Source organism: Hordeum vulgare, chromosome 4H (assembly GCF_904849725.1).
Source record: "Hordeum vulgare subsp. vulgare chromosome 4H, MorexV3_pseudomolecules_assembly, whole genome shotgun sequence".
Lineage (NCBI taxonomy): Eukaryota > Viridiplantae > Streptophyta > Magnoliopsida > Poales > Poaceae > Hordeum > Hordeum vulgare.
The window spans coordinates 564,102,240-564,118,328 of record NC_058521.1 but is presented as its reverse complement, the minus strand read 5'-3'; the positions used below and the strand labels follow the sequence as shown (position 1 = coordinate 564,118,328).

The 16,089-nt window shown below is 47.8% G+C and overlaps 2 protein-coding genes across 4 annotated transcripts; one reads left to right on the top strand and one right to left on the bottom strand.

The window, feature by feature from the left end:
* Window positions 1-663: 663 nt before the first annotated feature.
* LOC123449557 (50S ribosomal protein L18) lies at window positions 664-2,326 on the top strand. Of its 3 annotated transcripts, none has more exons than XM_045126813.1 (5): window positions 664-1,038; window positions 1,162-1,363; window positions 1,475-1,581; window positions 1,675-1,827; window positions 1,952-2,326. In XM_045126813.1, the coding sequence occupies exons 2-5, from the start codon at window positions 1,252-1,254 to the stop codon at window positions 2,105-2,107; spliced, it is 528 nt and encodes a 175-aa protein (XP_044982748.1). In that variant the 5' UTR covers window positions 664-1,038; window positions 1,162-1,251; the 3' UTR covers window positions 2,108-2,326. The 3 variants fall into 3 exon arrangements, with proteins under 3 accessions (XP_044982748.1, XP_044982750.1, XP_044982747.1); XM_045126815.1 differs by having other exon boundaries at window positions 767-1,047; XM_045126812.1 differs by having other exon boundaries at window positions 769-1,074.
* A 1,937-nt stretch (window positions 2,327-4,263) lies between these two features.
* Window positions 4,264-6,406, bottom strand: LOC123449556 (pentatricopeptide repeat-containing protein At1g74630-like). The gene has a single exon (XM_045126811.1). The coding sequence runs from the start codon at window positions 6,213-6,215 to the stop codon at window positions 4,698-4,700; it is 1,518 nt and encodes a 505-aa protein (XP_044982746.1). The 5' UTR covers window positions 6,216-6,406; the 3' UTR covers window positions 4,264-4,697.
* Between the last annotated feature and the right edge of the window lie 9,683 nt (window positions 6,407-16,089).

Sequence of the window (16,089 nt, the reverse complement as noted above, 5' to 3'; positions counted from 1 at the left end):
CCTGGATCCAAGATTTCAGAAGGGACGAAGCTTCCAAGATTATCTTGAGAATATGTATGGGGACTGTGTCGCAGGAGTGGTGCAACAAAATATTATCCTCACCGTCACCGGCGTTTTCCTGAGTCACACGTGGAAGAACGAGAGGACGTGAGACTGTGAGAGTTTTCAACGATCTGCGTACGTACGTACGTACGTGCAACCGGAGCTCCAGGGCGCGCGGGGCCAGTTGCCAGAGAAACTGCATGGCCGAGCCGTGGCACGAGGTCACGTCGGATGACCCATTGGTCGGCCCTTTTTACCACCTTTTCTTCCCTCTCGTGGGGAAAAGAAAAAGAAAAGAAAGAAGGAAAAGCGGGAGAAAGTGACGAAAGGGGCACCGGGGCGCATCTGAGGGTCAATCCGACGCAGGTGGGTCGAAAGTGATGCTGGGGACGGGAGGAGGAGGACAACAGGTGTCGATCGTTCATGATGAGAGGTTATTAAATGCAAGTGCAAGCGCAGATGAATCCAAGGGTTACGAGATAAGAACGGCTAGATTTTTTTGCTCCTCGAAAGCAATAGGTTTTTTGGTGGGTTCCCCAGGGGGGGTGGGTGGCGTGATTGTTTATTTAGCGGCTTGGTTTCTCTCTCTCTTTTTGTTTTTGCTCGGCGGTGCGAGGAGACGTGCGGCCGTGGCCTGATGGGCCATTTCCATCAAAGCCCACGTAGTCTCGGCCGGCCTGGGCCTTGTAAACGCTGCCTGCTTGATGTTTTTTTTTTCCGTGGCTTGGAGAGATTGGATGAGGCGCGCCGCGCGCGTGGTCGACGGCGAGACGACGCAGGCAGCTGAGACGCCCTCGCCCTCGTGACGGTGGCCTCGCCCTCGCGGCGGCGGATTAGTGGACAGCGTCGCAGGACAGGGGGCCCCGGCGAGGCGGCGACCTCGGAGCTCGCACCGGCCGGCGGGCTGTGGCGTCCATCGCCCGGCGCTCCGTGTCTTCCCAGTGCGGCGCTGCAGGACGGGAGCGCAGCGACCAGCAGGCAGCGACGCTGACCACTGTGAGTTCGGTGTGGATCCTCCTCAACTCCAACTGGGTATGAATTTTTGCTCTGCTCATCATGCAGCACTCAGAATCATTGCTCAAATGCCACACTCTATTGTTTTCTTCTCTGAATCCACAGGGTGTGAAATCCGGTGGCCAACGGGACTTGAGCGCGCGCGACCTGTTCGACAAATTGCCCTAACCGAGCTGGTCTCCTCGTGCTGTATCAATGGCGTTGCTAGGGGCCACCCTCGGCCGGCCACCATTGCCGTGTCCCTCCACCTCCAGCTCCCTGCCATTCACGACTAATTGCTTCGAGTTCCCTCTTCGACGGCACCCAGGTGAGCCACGCCGTCATACCGCCTCCCGGCTTCTCTCCGTGCTTTTATCAACTGGCTCCGGCTTAGCTGCCTATCTCATGTGATGCATCCTCTCTCTCTTTCTGCGCGCAGGCGTGGTGGCACGCCGGCGCGGAGCGTACCCGAGGATCGAGGCCACAGCGAGGCACGGCACGCGCAAGGAGAACGCCAAGGTCAGGAACCGCCGGCTGCAGAAAAAGGTACGGTGCTCACCTCAGGGTTGGGTTGTGGCCTTGTGGGTTCCAACCACGACCAACAATCTGAAGGGAGTTCTCAATTCTCTTTGGCTGCAGTACAACGGCACGGCGAAGAAGCCCAGGATGTCCGTCTTCTGCTCCAACAGGCAGCTCTACGCCATGCTCGTCGACGACCACGGCAAGAAGATCCTCTTCTACGCCAGCACCCTGCAGGAGGAAATCCGCGGCGACCCTCCATGCACCACCGTGGTAAGCCAACCAAACCTGCTCCTTCGTCGTCGACTCGTCGGTTGAACTTGCATTGCATTTGCATCTGAAACAAAAGCTGCAAGGTGCATCTCCTGACCTTGAGCTGTTTGTTGTTGGCAAGCAGGAGGCCTCTCGGAGGGTCGGGGAGGAGCTCGTCAAGGCCTGCAAGGAGCTGGACATCTCCGAGGTTTCGTGCTACGACCGCAACGGGTTCGCTCGAGGGGAGAAGATGATGGCGTTCGAGGATCCCGTCGCGCAGCACGGGTTCCTGCCCAGATAGCAAAACTGTGATATGCTTGGGAGGCCTGCACCGGCTGCTCGGCGTAGAATATTATTTAGTGAAGAGTAGGAGTGTAGCCTGTAGGGCATATGACTCATATTTGCCCTGTGAATTGCTTGATGTATGATTCAGGGCATATGGTTCATACTTGGTATTTCGCAGCATGTTATTAAGCCAGACAATTATCACTAACAACCATAAAATGTTTCTCCACTGTCATTGTTTTACGCGTCAACGGTTACATCAGGACAATTGCTTACGCCGGCCTGAACACATATTATCACAGCATCAAGCAGTTACAGAGAGTGGCATACAGTTACATGAGGAGTTTGGGGTTGGTGTGTGTGTGTGTGTTGTGTTGGGGGTGGGGGGACTCCACTGTCATTTCAAATAAACAATAGTCTCAAAATAAAAAACGAGAACACACAAAGGTTCATCACCGAGACTTACAGAGGCTTATTTTTTTCAGTGGCCTGCATTCTTCAAATTAGTACATCTAGTTGATAGGCACAGTGGCAGTTAAGATAGCATACTATGCTGAAGCTGTTCCTTTTGTTCCCATCTAGTGAAGAGTAGGAGTATAGCCTGTAGGGCATATGGCTCATATTTGCCCTGTGAATTGCTTGATGTATGATTCAGGGCATATGGCTCATACTTGGTATTTCACAGCTTGTTATTGAGCCAGACAATCATCACTAACAACCATAAAATGTTTCTCCACTTTCTTTTTTTTACGCGTCAACGGCGGACTTACTCCGGCCTGAACATATATTATCACAGCATCAAGCAGTTACAGAGAGTAGCATACAGTTACATGAGGAGTTTGGGGTTGGGGAGGAGCAAGAACTCCTCTGTCATTTCAAATAAACAACTCTCTCAAAAAATAATCGAGAACACACAAAGGTTCATCACTAAGACTCCCTATGTTACAGAGGCTTAATTTTTTTCAGAGGCAAGCCATAGACTTCTGATGCACGAGCGAATATAAGTTTGTTCAAGGAATGGTCCAACTTAGTCACTGGCCAATTGTAGTACCAATTTTTTTCGGTTCAACATGCTGGATCCTGGACAAGCGCACCTGTCATGAATGACAATATTTTGTGTCAACATCACATCTGCAGTATATTAAGCAGCGAACGATGAATAACCTTACAGTCAAGCCTCTTGCAACTTAGAAAAATAGTGTTGTTCATCATCAGGTTTGTCCCAGCTGTGCCATCTAGCAGGCTGTATGCGCTGATTCATCGAGCTTTCTCTTCTCTTCCTCCAAAAACAACCCTCCTTACGCCTTGTTCGGTTGCACCCTTTGTCGAGGGGATTGGAAGGGATTTGGCGAGGTTTTGACTTGTAGAGGATTAAATCCACCTCAATGTCTGTCAAAACCTCTTCACAACCCTATCAACCGAACAGAGCCTTAAGGTAGCTAACCAAAGTTAATTTCCTGAACCTTAATATGAAAAATCTACACCACTGGTAGTCTAGTATGGGAGATTTAGGTAACCATAGTATACAACAGGAGTAAACATCCATCAAATATTGCAAAATGTTAAGCACCCAGAGTGAAAAGAAAAATCCCTTCCCAGAACATGATGAGCTTGTCTAACAAAGATGCAAACAAGGAATTGCCAATCATACATAGAAAATGGGTAAATTTAATCAACATGGAATCTGTGAGGGATACCCAGAACATGTTAAAATGGAAATCTTAAGGCATTCTAGTGGACTTTTAACTGTCAATTTATGGGATTCTAAAAAAAAGTCAATTTATGGTTAAACAAGCACCAAACTAGTTCCAAGAAAACATATCACTTGCTAATAGTTCAATGGAAAATGATTGTAGTGTACCACACTGCTCTTCTAAAAAAAGTTATAGATTATTGCTAACAATCCCTCTAGAAATAGCAAGGCAAGAGCTCAAACTTAAGGACTTCTGGAAATACTATTCACTACTTACTTGAAGTTCGTTAAAGTAACTATTGCTGGAGCCCACAAGGCATAATCACTTGAAGTTCATTAGGTAATTTCATCACCTTCTGGCAACCACATTTATCACTGGGCCGCACAAGGTTAGATGATACTGGTCTTGGAAATACGCACTTGTTTCTCGCCCATGCCAGAGGCAATCCTAGTGACAGTGTGCACCTGGTAGTCAAGACTAAGATGTTGAAGGGGTTGGCTTTAAAGAAGTTCAGACCTTCAAGGTCCTGTACCGCAAATGCCACCTTTTGTGGTGTAAGCATCAAGTATGGACTGGTACATAAATACATAATAATGTAAGTGACAGCTAAACTGGGCTATACTTAACATGCATACATACTGAAACTGGCTTTGGTGTGGCCATTGTCTATGTACCATCACCTGACTCAACTCAACCAGTCTATCAGCACAGGTATTTTGATTACCTTAACCTTAGTTGCCAGCAGCCTTACACCATTGGTATCAATCATCACACCTTGGAAAGAAGACTGAGACAAATGTGACCAATCCATATGCTTGTCTGGTGTGAAGAGAAGATAGATTGGTATGTATCATCTAGTTGGCATGACATGGTTGTGAATTGTGATCTTAAGGATAGCCAGATAAGGGTAAATTACAGCTGAGGCAGAAAGGCAGTGCTCCGGCCTGTAGTCTTCTGGACCCCCCTCTCATTCATGGCATGTCTAATCTCTGTGGCCTCTGCTATCCGACCAGCAGATGCGTACATATCACTGAGCAAAATGTAGTACCCACCCTCCTCTGGGTTTAGGTTCCTTAGCTCCTTCACAGCCCGCTCTGCCATGTCAATATCCCCATGAGTCCGACAAGCACCAAGTAGCGCACCCCAGATCACAGCATTGCTCGGAATTGGCATTTGCTCAATCACTTGGTATGCCTCCTCGAGTTTCCCTGCGCGCCCAAGCATGTCCACCACACACCCATAGTGCTCGACTGTGAGTTCCACTTTACCAAAGTTGCCTCGTTGCATCGCATTGAACATGGCACGCCCCTCCTCAACACAGCCCTTGTGCGTGTAGGCTATTAGTAATGCAAGCAGCGTCACCCCATCTGGCTTCACAGTGTTGCCTTCAGCCAGCATCTGATAGAACACAGCAATCGTGTTGTCCAGATCGCCATGGGATGCATATGCCGAGATCAGCGTGTTCCAAGATGCCAAGCTCCTCACCGTCATCCCATCAAACAAAGCTCGAGCCTCAGGGAGGGAACCACACTTAGCATACATGTCCATGAGTGCATTGCGAAGTGACACCATCCATCCAAAACCAAGGGAATCAATGTGCCTCCGCACTCGCTCCCCAGTTGCAAGATCCCCGAGTGTGGTGCACGCGGACACAATACTCACCATGGTCACCTCGTCTGGCTGCATAGGCATTGCATCAAACAATGCCAAGGCCTCCTGTGGCCGGCAAGCCTTGGCATATGCAGAAATCATCGCTGTCCAAGAAACTACATCCCGGTGAGGCATCTGGTCGAACACAAGGCGGGCAGCGTGCAAATCATTGGCTTTCAGATGCGCCGTGAGTAGCCCTGAGAAGGAGACCACGTCCCGAACTGGAATTTCTTCAAACACCCTGCACGCGTCGTCGACGGCCGCCCGGCAAGCGTAAGCGTGAAGCAGCGCATTGTGCACGTGCGTGTGCGCGCTGAGCTCGCCGAGGCAGCCGTGCCTGATCGCCTGGGCGTGGAGGTCGGAAGGTAAACGTCGGCCCGAAGGGCAGCGAGAGCAGGACTTGAGGACGAAGGTGAAGGTGAAGGCGTCGGGCGCTGCGCCCGCGCGGCGCATCGCGGCGAAGAGCCCGATGGCGTCGCCGGGCGAGGAGGAGGCGGCGAGGCCGCGCATGAGGGTGTTGTAGAAGAAGGCGGGATGGGAGGAGGCCGACGAGATAAACGGGAGGTGGGCGGAGAGGATCGCGGCTGCTTGGCGGAGGTCGCCCGCGGGGGAGACGGCGGCGAACCGGAGGAGCTTGGCGAGCGCCGCGAAGGCGTCCGCGGCGGGGAGGAGGTGGCGGCGGCGTAGGAGAGCGCCGTGGATGAGGCGGAGGTCGTGCTTCGTGGAGCACCGGGCGGAGAGCGCCACTAGGTTCTCCGGCGAGGTGGACGTTGGTGGCATCGCGGCAGGTCTCGTCTAGCTGCGGTTCATCTGTTCGTCCGCCGGAGCCGAGCCGAGCTGAGCACCATGAAAGAGCGTGCACATACTTCTGCTGAAATTCCCCACCCTCTAGGCCTCTATAGCAAAGTTGAGTTAAGATTTACATTTGCCAAAAAAAGAGTCAAGATCTACAGAGAATCAGTAGTTAGTACTCCATGCTCAAAATTGAGGATTTTTAAGAGTCAAGATCTACAGATATTTTTGAGTACTAATATTTGGAAGAAAACAAAATAAAAACATACTGTTAAAAAAGGGAAAATACAACACATGCTCAAAATTGAGGATTTTTAAGAGCAACTTCAACCGGCGGCGTGCAAAAAAAGCTTTACAGCGTTGAAATAGTCGTTTTTCTTCGCGCAGCTGAGCGCTGGCTCCAGCAGCCGTTGCAAAATATAGCGCGCGCAGCTGAGCGCTGGCTCGAGCGGCCGCTGCAAAATATAGCGTGTACGAGCCGCTGCAAAAAAATGCATGCGCGTCCACAATATGACACTCCAAATAAAACCAAGAAGATCAAATACATAAAAAATAATCAATAATAAATAATTCAGTTTTGTTACAACTGGCAAATAGTTTATCTTCCAATAAAACAAATAGTTCGACACTACAACATCAAACGTACAACATCAAACATAGAAATCATCAATGCGTTTTGTCGGTCATTTCATGCCCACCACTTCTTAATTAGATCTTCTGAAGATCATCATGCATTTCGACACGTCGAATGTCATGATAGGAGGCAATAAATCAGGATACCCTTGCAGCCCTTCGCCGCACTCGCACGGGATGTCCCAAAAACTCATATTGAGAATAGTCTAAATCTTGGCAACACTCATTCTCGATGGCCATGTTATGCATGATCACACAAGCGTGCATCATGTAGTCGTTGGCCTAGACACCATTGTAAAGGTTACCGGAAATATTTTTATGCATCCAAAAGCGTCATGAAAAAATTGCTCGTGAATAGTGCGTCGAGCCAAAGTAGTCGTCCATCAACGTCAAATGTCCTGTGCCCTCTTGTGATTCAACACTCCATGTCCGTTGATATATTCCTTGAAGTTCAAGACATGCTCCTAAGCTCGCTCCGTGTCTGCTAGGATTGCTTACATCATCACCATTTCATCCTCATATTCGTTCTCCTCGTCTGATGAGGATGACTCCATGAAGTTGGTGTACAAGTACTTGTCGTCCAAATCCACCCTGTTTGCTTCGAAGTACATAGTAAGGAAAAAATGTCAACACTTTGGCTATGGCATTTGGACAAACACTTGTTGGACAAGCCCTGGGTGGGCGACAGGGTGATACAACGGCGACGTCAACGGGGGGCAGTGTTGGGGAACGTCACATGGGAAACAAAAAATTTCTACGCGCACGAAGACCTATCATGGTGATGTCCATCTACGAGAGGGGATGAGTGATCTACGTACCCTTGTAGACCGTACAGCAGAAGCGTTAGTGAACGTGGTTGATGTAGTGGAACGTCATCACGTCCCTCGATCCGCCCCGCGAACAATCCCGCGATCAGTCCCACGATCTAGTACCGAACGGACGGCACCTCCGCGTTCAGCACACGTACAGCTCGACGATGATCTCGGCCTTCTTGATCCAGCAAGAGAGACGGAGAGGTAGAAGAGTTCTCCGGCAGCGTGACAGCGCTCCGGAGGTTGGTGATGACCTTGTCTCAGCAGGGCTCCGCCCGAGCTCCGCAGAAACGCGATCTAGAGGAAAAACCGTGGAGGTATGTGGTCGGGCTGCCGTGGAAAAGTCGTCTCAAATCAGCCCTAAAACCTCCGTATATATAGGTGGGAGGGAGGGGACCTTGCCTTGGGGCTCAAGGAGCCCCAAGGGGGTCGGCCGAGTCCAAGGGGGAAGGCTCCCCCCCAAACCGAGTTGGACTTGGTTTGGTGGGTGGGAGTCCTTCCTTTCCTTCCCACCTCCTCTTTTTTTTCTTTTCTCTTTTTTTTTTCTTTCCTAGGCGCATAGGGCCCTTCTGGGCTGTCCCACCAGCCCATTAAGAGCTGGTGTGCCACCCTCAAGGCCTATGGGCTTCCCCGGGGTGGGTTGCCCCCCCCGGTGAACTCCCGGAACCCATTCGTCATTCCCGGTACATTCCCGGTAACTCCAAAAACCTTCCGGTAATCAAATGAGGTCATCCTATATATTAATCTTCGTTTTCGGACCATTCCGGAAACCCTCGTGACGTCCGTGATCTTATCCGGGACTCCGAACAACATTCGGTAACCAACCATATAACTCAAATACGCATAAAACAACGTCGAACCTTAAATGTGCAGACCCTGCGGGTTCGAGAACTATGTAGACATGACCCGAGAGACTCCTCGGTCAATATCCAATAGCGGGACCTGGATGCCCATATTGGATCCTACATATTCTACGAAGATCTTATCGTTTGAACCTCAGTGCCAAGGATTCATATAATCCCGTATGTCATTCCCTTTGTCCTTCGGTATGTTACTTGCCCGAGATTCGATCGTCAGTATCCGCATACCTATTTCAATCTCGTTTACCGGCAAGTCTCTTTACTCGTTCCGTAATACAAGATCCCGCAACTTACACTAAGTCACATTCCTTGCAAGGCTTGTGTGTGATGTTGTATTACTGAGTGGGCCTCGAGATACCTCTCCATCACACGGAGTGACAAATCCCAGTCTTGATCCATACTAACTCAACTAACACCTTCGGAGACACCTGTAGAGCATCTTTATAGTCACCCAGTTACGTTGTGACGTTTGATACACACAAAGCATTCCTCCGGTGTCAGTGAGTTATATGATCTCATGGTCATAGGAATAAATACTTGACACGCAGAAAACAGTAGCAACAAAATGACACGATCAACATGCTACGTCTATTAGTTTGGGTCTAGTCCATCACGTGATTCTCCTAATGACGTGATCCAGTTATCAAGCAACAACACCTTGTTCATAATCAGAAGACACCGACTATCTTTGATCAACTCGCTAGCCAACTAGAGGCATGCTAGGGACGGTGTTTTGTCTATGTATCCACACATGTAAATGAGTCTTCATTCAATACAATTATAGCATGGATAATAAACGATTATCTTGATACAGGAATTATAATAATAACTATATTTATTATTGCCTCTAGGGCATAATTCCAACAGTCTCCCACTTGCACTAGAGTCAATAATCTAGCCCTCACATCATCATGCAAATTACATTGTAATAAATCTAACACCCATACAGTTCTGGTGTTGATCATGCTTTGGCCGTGGAAGAGGTTTAGTCAGCGGGTCTGCTACATTCAGATCCGTGTGCACTTTGCATATATTTACGTCCTCTCCCTCGACGTAGTCGCGGATGAGGTTGAAGCATCGTTTGATGTGTCTGGTCTTCTTGTGAAACCGTGGTTCCTTTGATAAGGCAATGGCACCCGTGTTGTCACAGAACAAGGTTATTGGATTCAGTGCGCTTGGCACCACTCCAAGATCCGTCATGAACTGCTTCATCCAGACACCCTCCTTAGCCGCCTCCGAGGCAGCCATGTACTCCGCTTCACATGTAGAATCTGCTACGACGCTTTACTTGGAACTGCACCAGCTTACCGCACCCCCATTAAGAATAAATACGTATCCGGTTTGCGACTTAGAGTCATCCGGATCTGTGTCAAAGCTTGCATCGACGTAACCTTTTATGGCGAGCTCTTCGTCACCTCCATACACGAGAAACATCTCCTTAGTCCTTTTCAGGTACTTCAGGATATTCTTGACCGCTGTCCAGTGATCCACTCCTGGATTACTCTGGAACCTACCTGCCATACTTATGGCCAGGCTAACATCCGGTCTAGTGCACAACATTGCATACATGATAGAACCTATGGCTGAAGCATAGGGGACGGAGCGCATATGTTCTCTATCTTCATAAGTTGCTGGGCACTGAGTCTTACTCAATCTCGTACCTTGTAAAACTGGCAAGAACCCCTTCTTGGACTGTTCCATTTTGAACCTCTTCAAAACTTTATCAAGGTATGTGCTTTGTGAAAGTCCTATCAGGCGTTTTGATCTATCCCTATAGATCTTAATGCCTAGAATGTAAGCAGCTTCTCCTAGGTCCTTCATAGAGAAACTTTTATTCAAGTAATCCTTTATGCTCTCCAAAAACTCTACGTTGTTTCCAATCAGCAATATGTCATCCACATATAATATTAGAAACGCCACAGAGCTCCCACTCACTTTCTTGTAAATACAAGATTCTCCAACCACTTGTATAAACCCAAATGTTTTGATCACCTCATCAAAGCGTTTGTTCCAACTCCGAGATGCTTGCACCAGTCCATAAATGGATCGCTGGAGCTTGCACACCTTGTTAGCATTCTTAGGATCGACAAAACCTTTGGGTTGCATCATATACAATTCTTTCTTAAGGAAACCGTTAAGGAATGCCGTTTTTGACATCCATCTGCCAGATTTCATAATCGAAAAATGCAGCTATTGCTAACATGACTCTGACGGACTTAAGCATCGCTACGGGTGAGAATGTCTCATCGTAGTCAACTCCTTGAACTTGTGAAAAACCCTTTGCCACAAGTCGAGCTTTATAAACGGTCACATTGCCGTCAGCGTCCGTCTTCCTCTTAAAGATCCATTTGTTCTGAATAGCCTTGCGGCCTTCAGGCAGTACCTCCGAAGTCCACACTTTGTTCTCATACATGGATCCTATCTCGGACTTCATGGCTTCTAGCCATTTGTTGGAATCTGGGCCCACCATTGCTTCTTCATAATTTGCAGGTTCATTGTTGTCCAACAACATGATTGACAAGACGGGATTACCGTACCACTCTGGAGCAACACGTGGTCTCGTCGACCTGCGTGGTTCGACAGAAACTTGAACCGGAGTTTCATGATCATCATCATTAACTTCCTCCTCAACCGGCATCGCAACGACAGAGGTTTCCCCTTGCCTTGCGCCACCATCCAGAGGGATGAGAGGTTCGACAACCTCGTCAAGTTCTATCTTCCTCCCACTCAATTCTCTCGAGAGAAACTCCTTCTCGAGAAAAGCTCCGTTTTTAGCAACAAACACTTTGCCCTCGGATTTGAGATAGAAGGTGTACCCAACTGTCTCTTTTGGGTAACCTATGAAGACGCACCTTTCCGCTTTGGGTTCCAGCTTTTCAGGCTGAAGCTTTTTGACATAAGCATCACATCCCCAAACTTTAAGAAACGACAACTTTGGCCTTTTGCCATACCACAGTTCGTATGGTGTCGTCTCAATGGATTTTGATGGTGCCCTATTTAAAGTGAATGCAGCTGTTTCTAATGCATAACCCCGAAACGATAACGGCAAATCGGTAAGAGACATCATAGATCGCACCATCTCTAATAAAGTACGATTACGACGTTCGGACACACCATTACGCTGTGGTGTTCCAGGCGGTGTTAACTGTGAAACAATTCCACATTGTCTTAAGTGAGCACCAAACTCGAAACTCAGATATTCACCCCCACGATCAGACCGTAGGAATTTGATCTTCTTGTTACGATGATTTTCAACTTCACTCTGAAATTGCTTGAACTTTTCAAATGTTTCAGACTTGTGCTTCATCAAGTAGACATAACCATATCTACTCAAATCGTCAGTGAAGGTGAGAAAATAACGATATCCGCCGCATGCCTCCACGCTCATCGGACCACACACATCGGTATGTATGATTTCCAACAAGTCACTTGCACGCTCCATTGTTCCGGAGAACGGAGTCTTAGTCATCTTGCCCATGAGGCATGGTTCGCACGTGTCAAGTGAATCAAAGTCAAGTGACTCCAAAAGTCCATCAGCATGGAGTTTCTTCATGCGCTTTACACAAATATGACCCAAGCGGCAGTGCCACAAAAATATGGCGCTATCATTGTTAACTCTAACTCTTTTGGTCTCAATGTTATGTATATGCGTATCGCTATCAAGATTCAATATGAACAATACTCTCACATTAAGTGCATGACCATAAAAGATGTTACTCATAGAAATAGAACAACCATTATTCTCTGACTTAAAAGAGTAACCGTCTCGCAATAAACAAGATCCATATATAATGTTCATGCTCAACGCACGCACTAAATAACAATGATTTAAGTTCATCACTAATCATGATGGTAACTGAAGTGAAACTGTGCCGACGGCGATTGCATCAACCTTGGAACCATTTCCTACGCGCATCGTCACTTCATCTTTCGCCAGCCTTCGTCTATTCCGCAGTTCCTGTTTCGAGTTGCAAATATGAGCAACAGGACCGGTATCGAATACCCAGGCACTACTACGAGAGCCGGTTAAGTACACATCAATAACATGTATATCAAATATACCTGATTTTTCTTTGGCCGCCTTCTTATCTGCCAGATACTTGGGGCAATTGCGCTTCCAGTGACCCATACCCTTGCAATAGTAACACTCCGTTTCAGGCTTAGGTCCAGCTTTGGGTTTCTTCGTCGGATTGGCAACAGGCTTGCCGCTCTTCTTCGAATTACCCTTCTTGCCTTTGCCGTTTCTCTTGAAACTAGTGGTCTTATTCACCATCAACACTTGATGCTCTTTACGGAGTTCAGACTCTCCGACTTTCAGCATCACAAACAACTCGCCGGGAGACTTGTTCATCCCTTGCATGTTGTAGTTCAATACAAAGCCTTTATAGCTTGGCGGCAGTGATTGAAGGATTCTGTCAGTGATAGCCTCTTGCGGGAGTTCAATCCCCAGCTCAGCTACACGGTTTGAGTACCCAGACATTTTGAGCACATGTTCACTAACATACGAGTTTTCCTCCATCTTGCAAGCATAGAATTTATCGGAGGTCTCATACCTCTCGATCCGTGCGTTCTTCTGAAAGATAAACTTCAACTCCTGGAACATCTCAAATGCTCCATGACGCTCAAAGCGACGTTGAAGTCCCGGTTCTAAGCCATACAAGACTGCACATTGAACTACTGAGTAGTCCTCCTTACGTGCTAACCAAGCGTTCTTAACATCCTGATCAGCTGTAGCGGGTGGTTCATCTCCTAGCGCAGCATTAAGGACATAATCCTTCTTCCCAGCTTGTAAGATTAGCTTAAGATTACGAGCCCAGTCTACAAAGTTGCTTCCATCATCTTTCAACTTAGCTTTCTCTAGGAACGTATTAAAATTCAGGGTGACTGTCGCGTGAGCCATGATCTACAACACAAATATATTCAAAGTGGACTTAGACTATGTTCAAGATAATTACAGTTTAACTTTAATCAAAATTATACGCTAAACTCCCACTCAAAAAGTACATCTCTCTTAGTCATTTGAGTGGTTCATGATCCACTTACACTAGCTCAAGTGCGATCATCACGTGAGTTGAGTATAGTTTCAGTCGTAAGCATCCCTATGCTAATCATATCATCTATATGATTCATGATCGACCTTTCGGTCTCATGTGTTCCGAGGCCATGTCTACACATGCTAGGCTCGTCAAGCTTAACCCGAGTGTTCCGCGTGCGCAACTGTTTTGCACCCATTGTATGTGAACGTTGAGTCTATCACACCCGATCATCACGTGGTGTCTCGAAACGACGAACTGTAGCAAGGGAGCACAGTCGGGGAGAACACAATTTCGTCTTGAAATTTTAGTGAGAGATCACCTCATAATGCTACCGTCGTTCTAAGCAAAATAAGGTGCATAAAAGGATTAACATCACATGCAATTCATAAGTGACATGATATGGCCATCATCACGTGCTTCTTGATCTCCATCACCAAAGCACCGGCACGATCTTCTTGTCACCGGCGCCACACCATGATCTCCATAAACGTGTTGCCATCGGGGTTGTCGTGCTACTCATGCTATTACTACTAAAGCTACATCCTAGCAAAATAGTAAACGCATCTGCAAGCACAAACGTTAGTATAAAGACAACCCTATGGCTCCTGCCGGTTGCCGTACCATCGACGTGCAAGTCGATATTTTCTATTACAACATGATCATCTCATACATCCAATATATCACATCACATCGTTGGCCATATCACATCACAAGCATGTTGGGGAACGTCGCATGGGAAACAAAAATTTTCCTACGCGCACGAAAACCTATCATGGTGATGTCCATCTACGAGAGGGGATGAGTGATCTACGTACCCTTGTAGATCGTACAGCAGAAGCGTTAGAGAACGCGGTTGATGTAGTGGAACGTCCTCACGTCCCTCGATCCGCCCCGCGAACAATCCCGCGATCAGTCCCACGATCTAGTACCGAACGGACGGCACCTCCGCGTTCAGCACACGTACAGCTCGACGATGATCTCGGCCTTGTTGATCCAGCAAGAGAGACGGAGAGGTAGAAGAGTTCTCCGGCAGCGTGACGGCGCTCCGGAGGTTGGTGATGACCTTGTCTCGGCAGGGCTCCGCCCGAGCTCCGCAGAAACGCGATCTAGAGGAAAAACCGTGTAGGTATGTGGTCGGGCAGCCGTGAGAAAGTCGTCTCAAATCAGCCCTAATTGCTCCATATATATAGGAGGAGGGAGGGGGGACCTTGCCTTGGGGTCCAAGGACCCCCAAGGAGTCGGCCGAGCCAAGGGGGGGAGGACTCCCCCCCCCCCAAACCGAGTTGGACTTGGTTTGGTGGGAGGAGTCCACCTCCCTTCCCACCTCCTTCCTTTTTTTTCCTTTCCTCTTGATTTTTCTTCTCTTGGCGCATTGGGAACTTGTGGGCTGTCCCACCAGCCCACTAAGGGCTGGTGTGACTCCCCCAATGCCTGTGGGCTTCCCCGGGGTGGGTTGCCCCCCCCGGTGAACTCCTGGAACCCATTCGTCATTCCCGGTACATTCCCGGTAACTCCGAAAACCTTCCGGTAATCAAATGAGGTCATCCTATATATCAATCTTCGTTTCCGGACCATTCCGGAAACCCTCGTGACGTCCGTGATCTCATCCGGGACTTCGAACAACATTCGGTAACCAACCATATAACTCAAATACGCATAAAACAACGTCGAACCTTAATTGTGCAGACCGTGCGGGTTCGAGAACTATGTAGACATGACCCGAGAGACTCCTCGGTCAATATCCAATAGCGGGACCTGGATGCCCATATTGGATCCTACATATTCTACGAAGATCTTATCGTTTGAACCTCAGTGCCAAGGATTCGTATAATCCCGTATGTCATTCCCTTTGTCCTTCGGTATATTACTTGCCCGAGATTCGATCGTCAGTATCCGCATACCTATTTCAATCTCGTTTACCGGCAAGTCTCTTTACTCATTCCGTAACACAAGATCCCGCAACTTACACTAAGTTACATTGCTTGCAAGGCTTGTGTGTGATGTTGCATTACCGAGTGGGCCCCGAGATACCTCTCCGTCACACGGAGTTACAAATCCCAGTCTTGATCCATACTAACTCAACTAACACCTTCGGAGATACCTGTAGAGCATCTTTATAGTCACCCAGTTACGTTGCGACGTTTGATACACACAAAGCATTCCTCCGGTGTCAGTAAGTTATATGATCTCATGGTCATAGGAATAAATACTTGACACGCAGAAAACAGTAGCAACAAAATGACACGATCAACATGCTACGTCTATTAGTTTGGGTCTAGTCCATCACGTGATTCTCCCAATGACGTGATCCAGTTATCAAGCAACAACACCTTGTTCATAATCAGAAGACACTGACTATCATTGATCAACTGGCTAGCCAACTAGAGGCATGCTAGGGACGGTGTTTTGTCTATGTATCCACACATGTAAATGAGTCTTCATTCAATACAATTATAGCATGGATAATAAACTATTATCTTGATACAGGAATTATAATAATAACTATACATTTATCATTGCC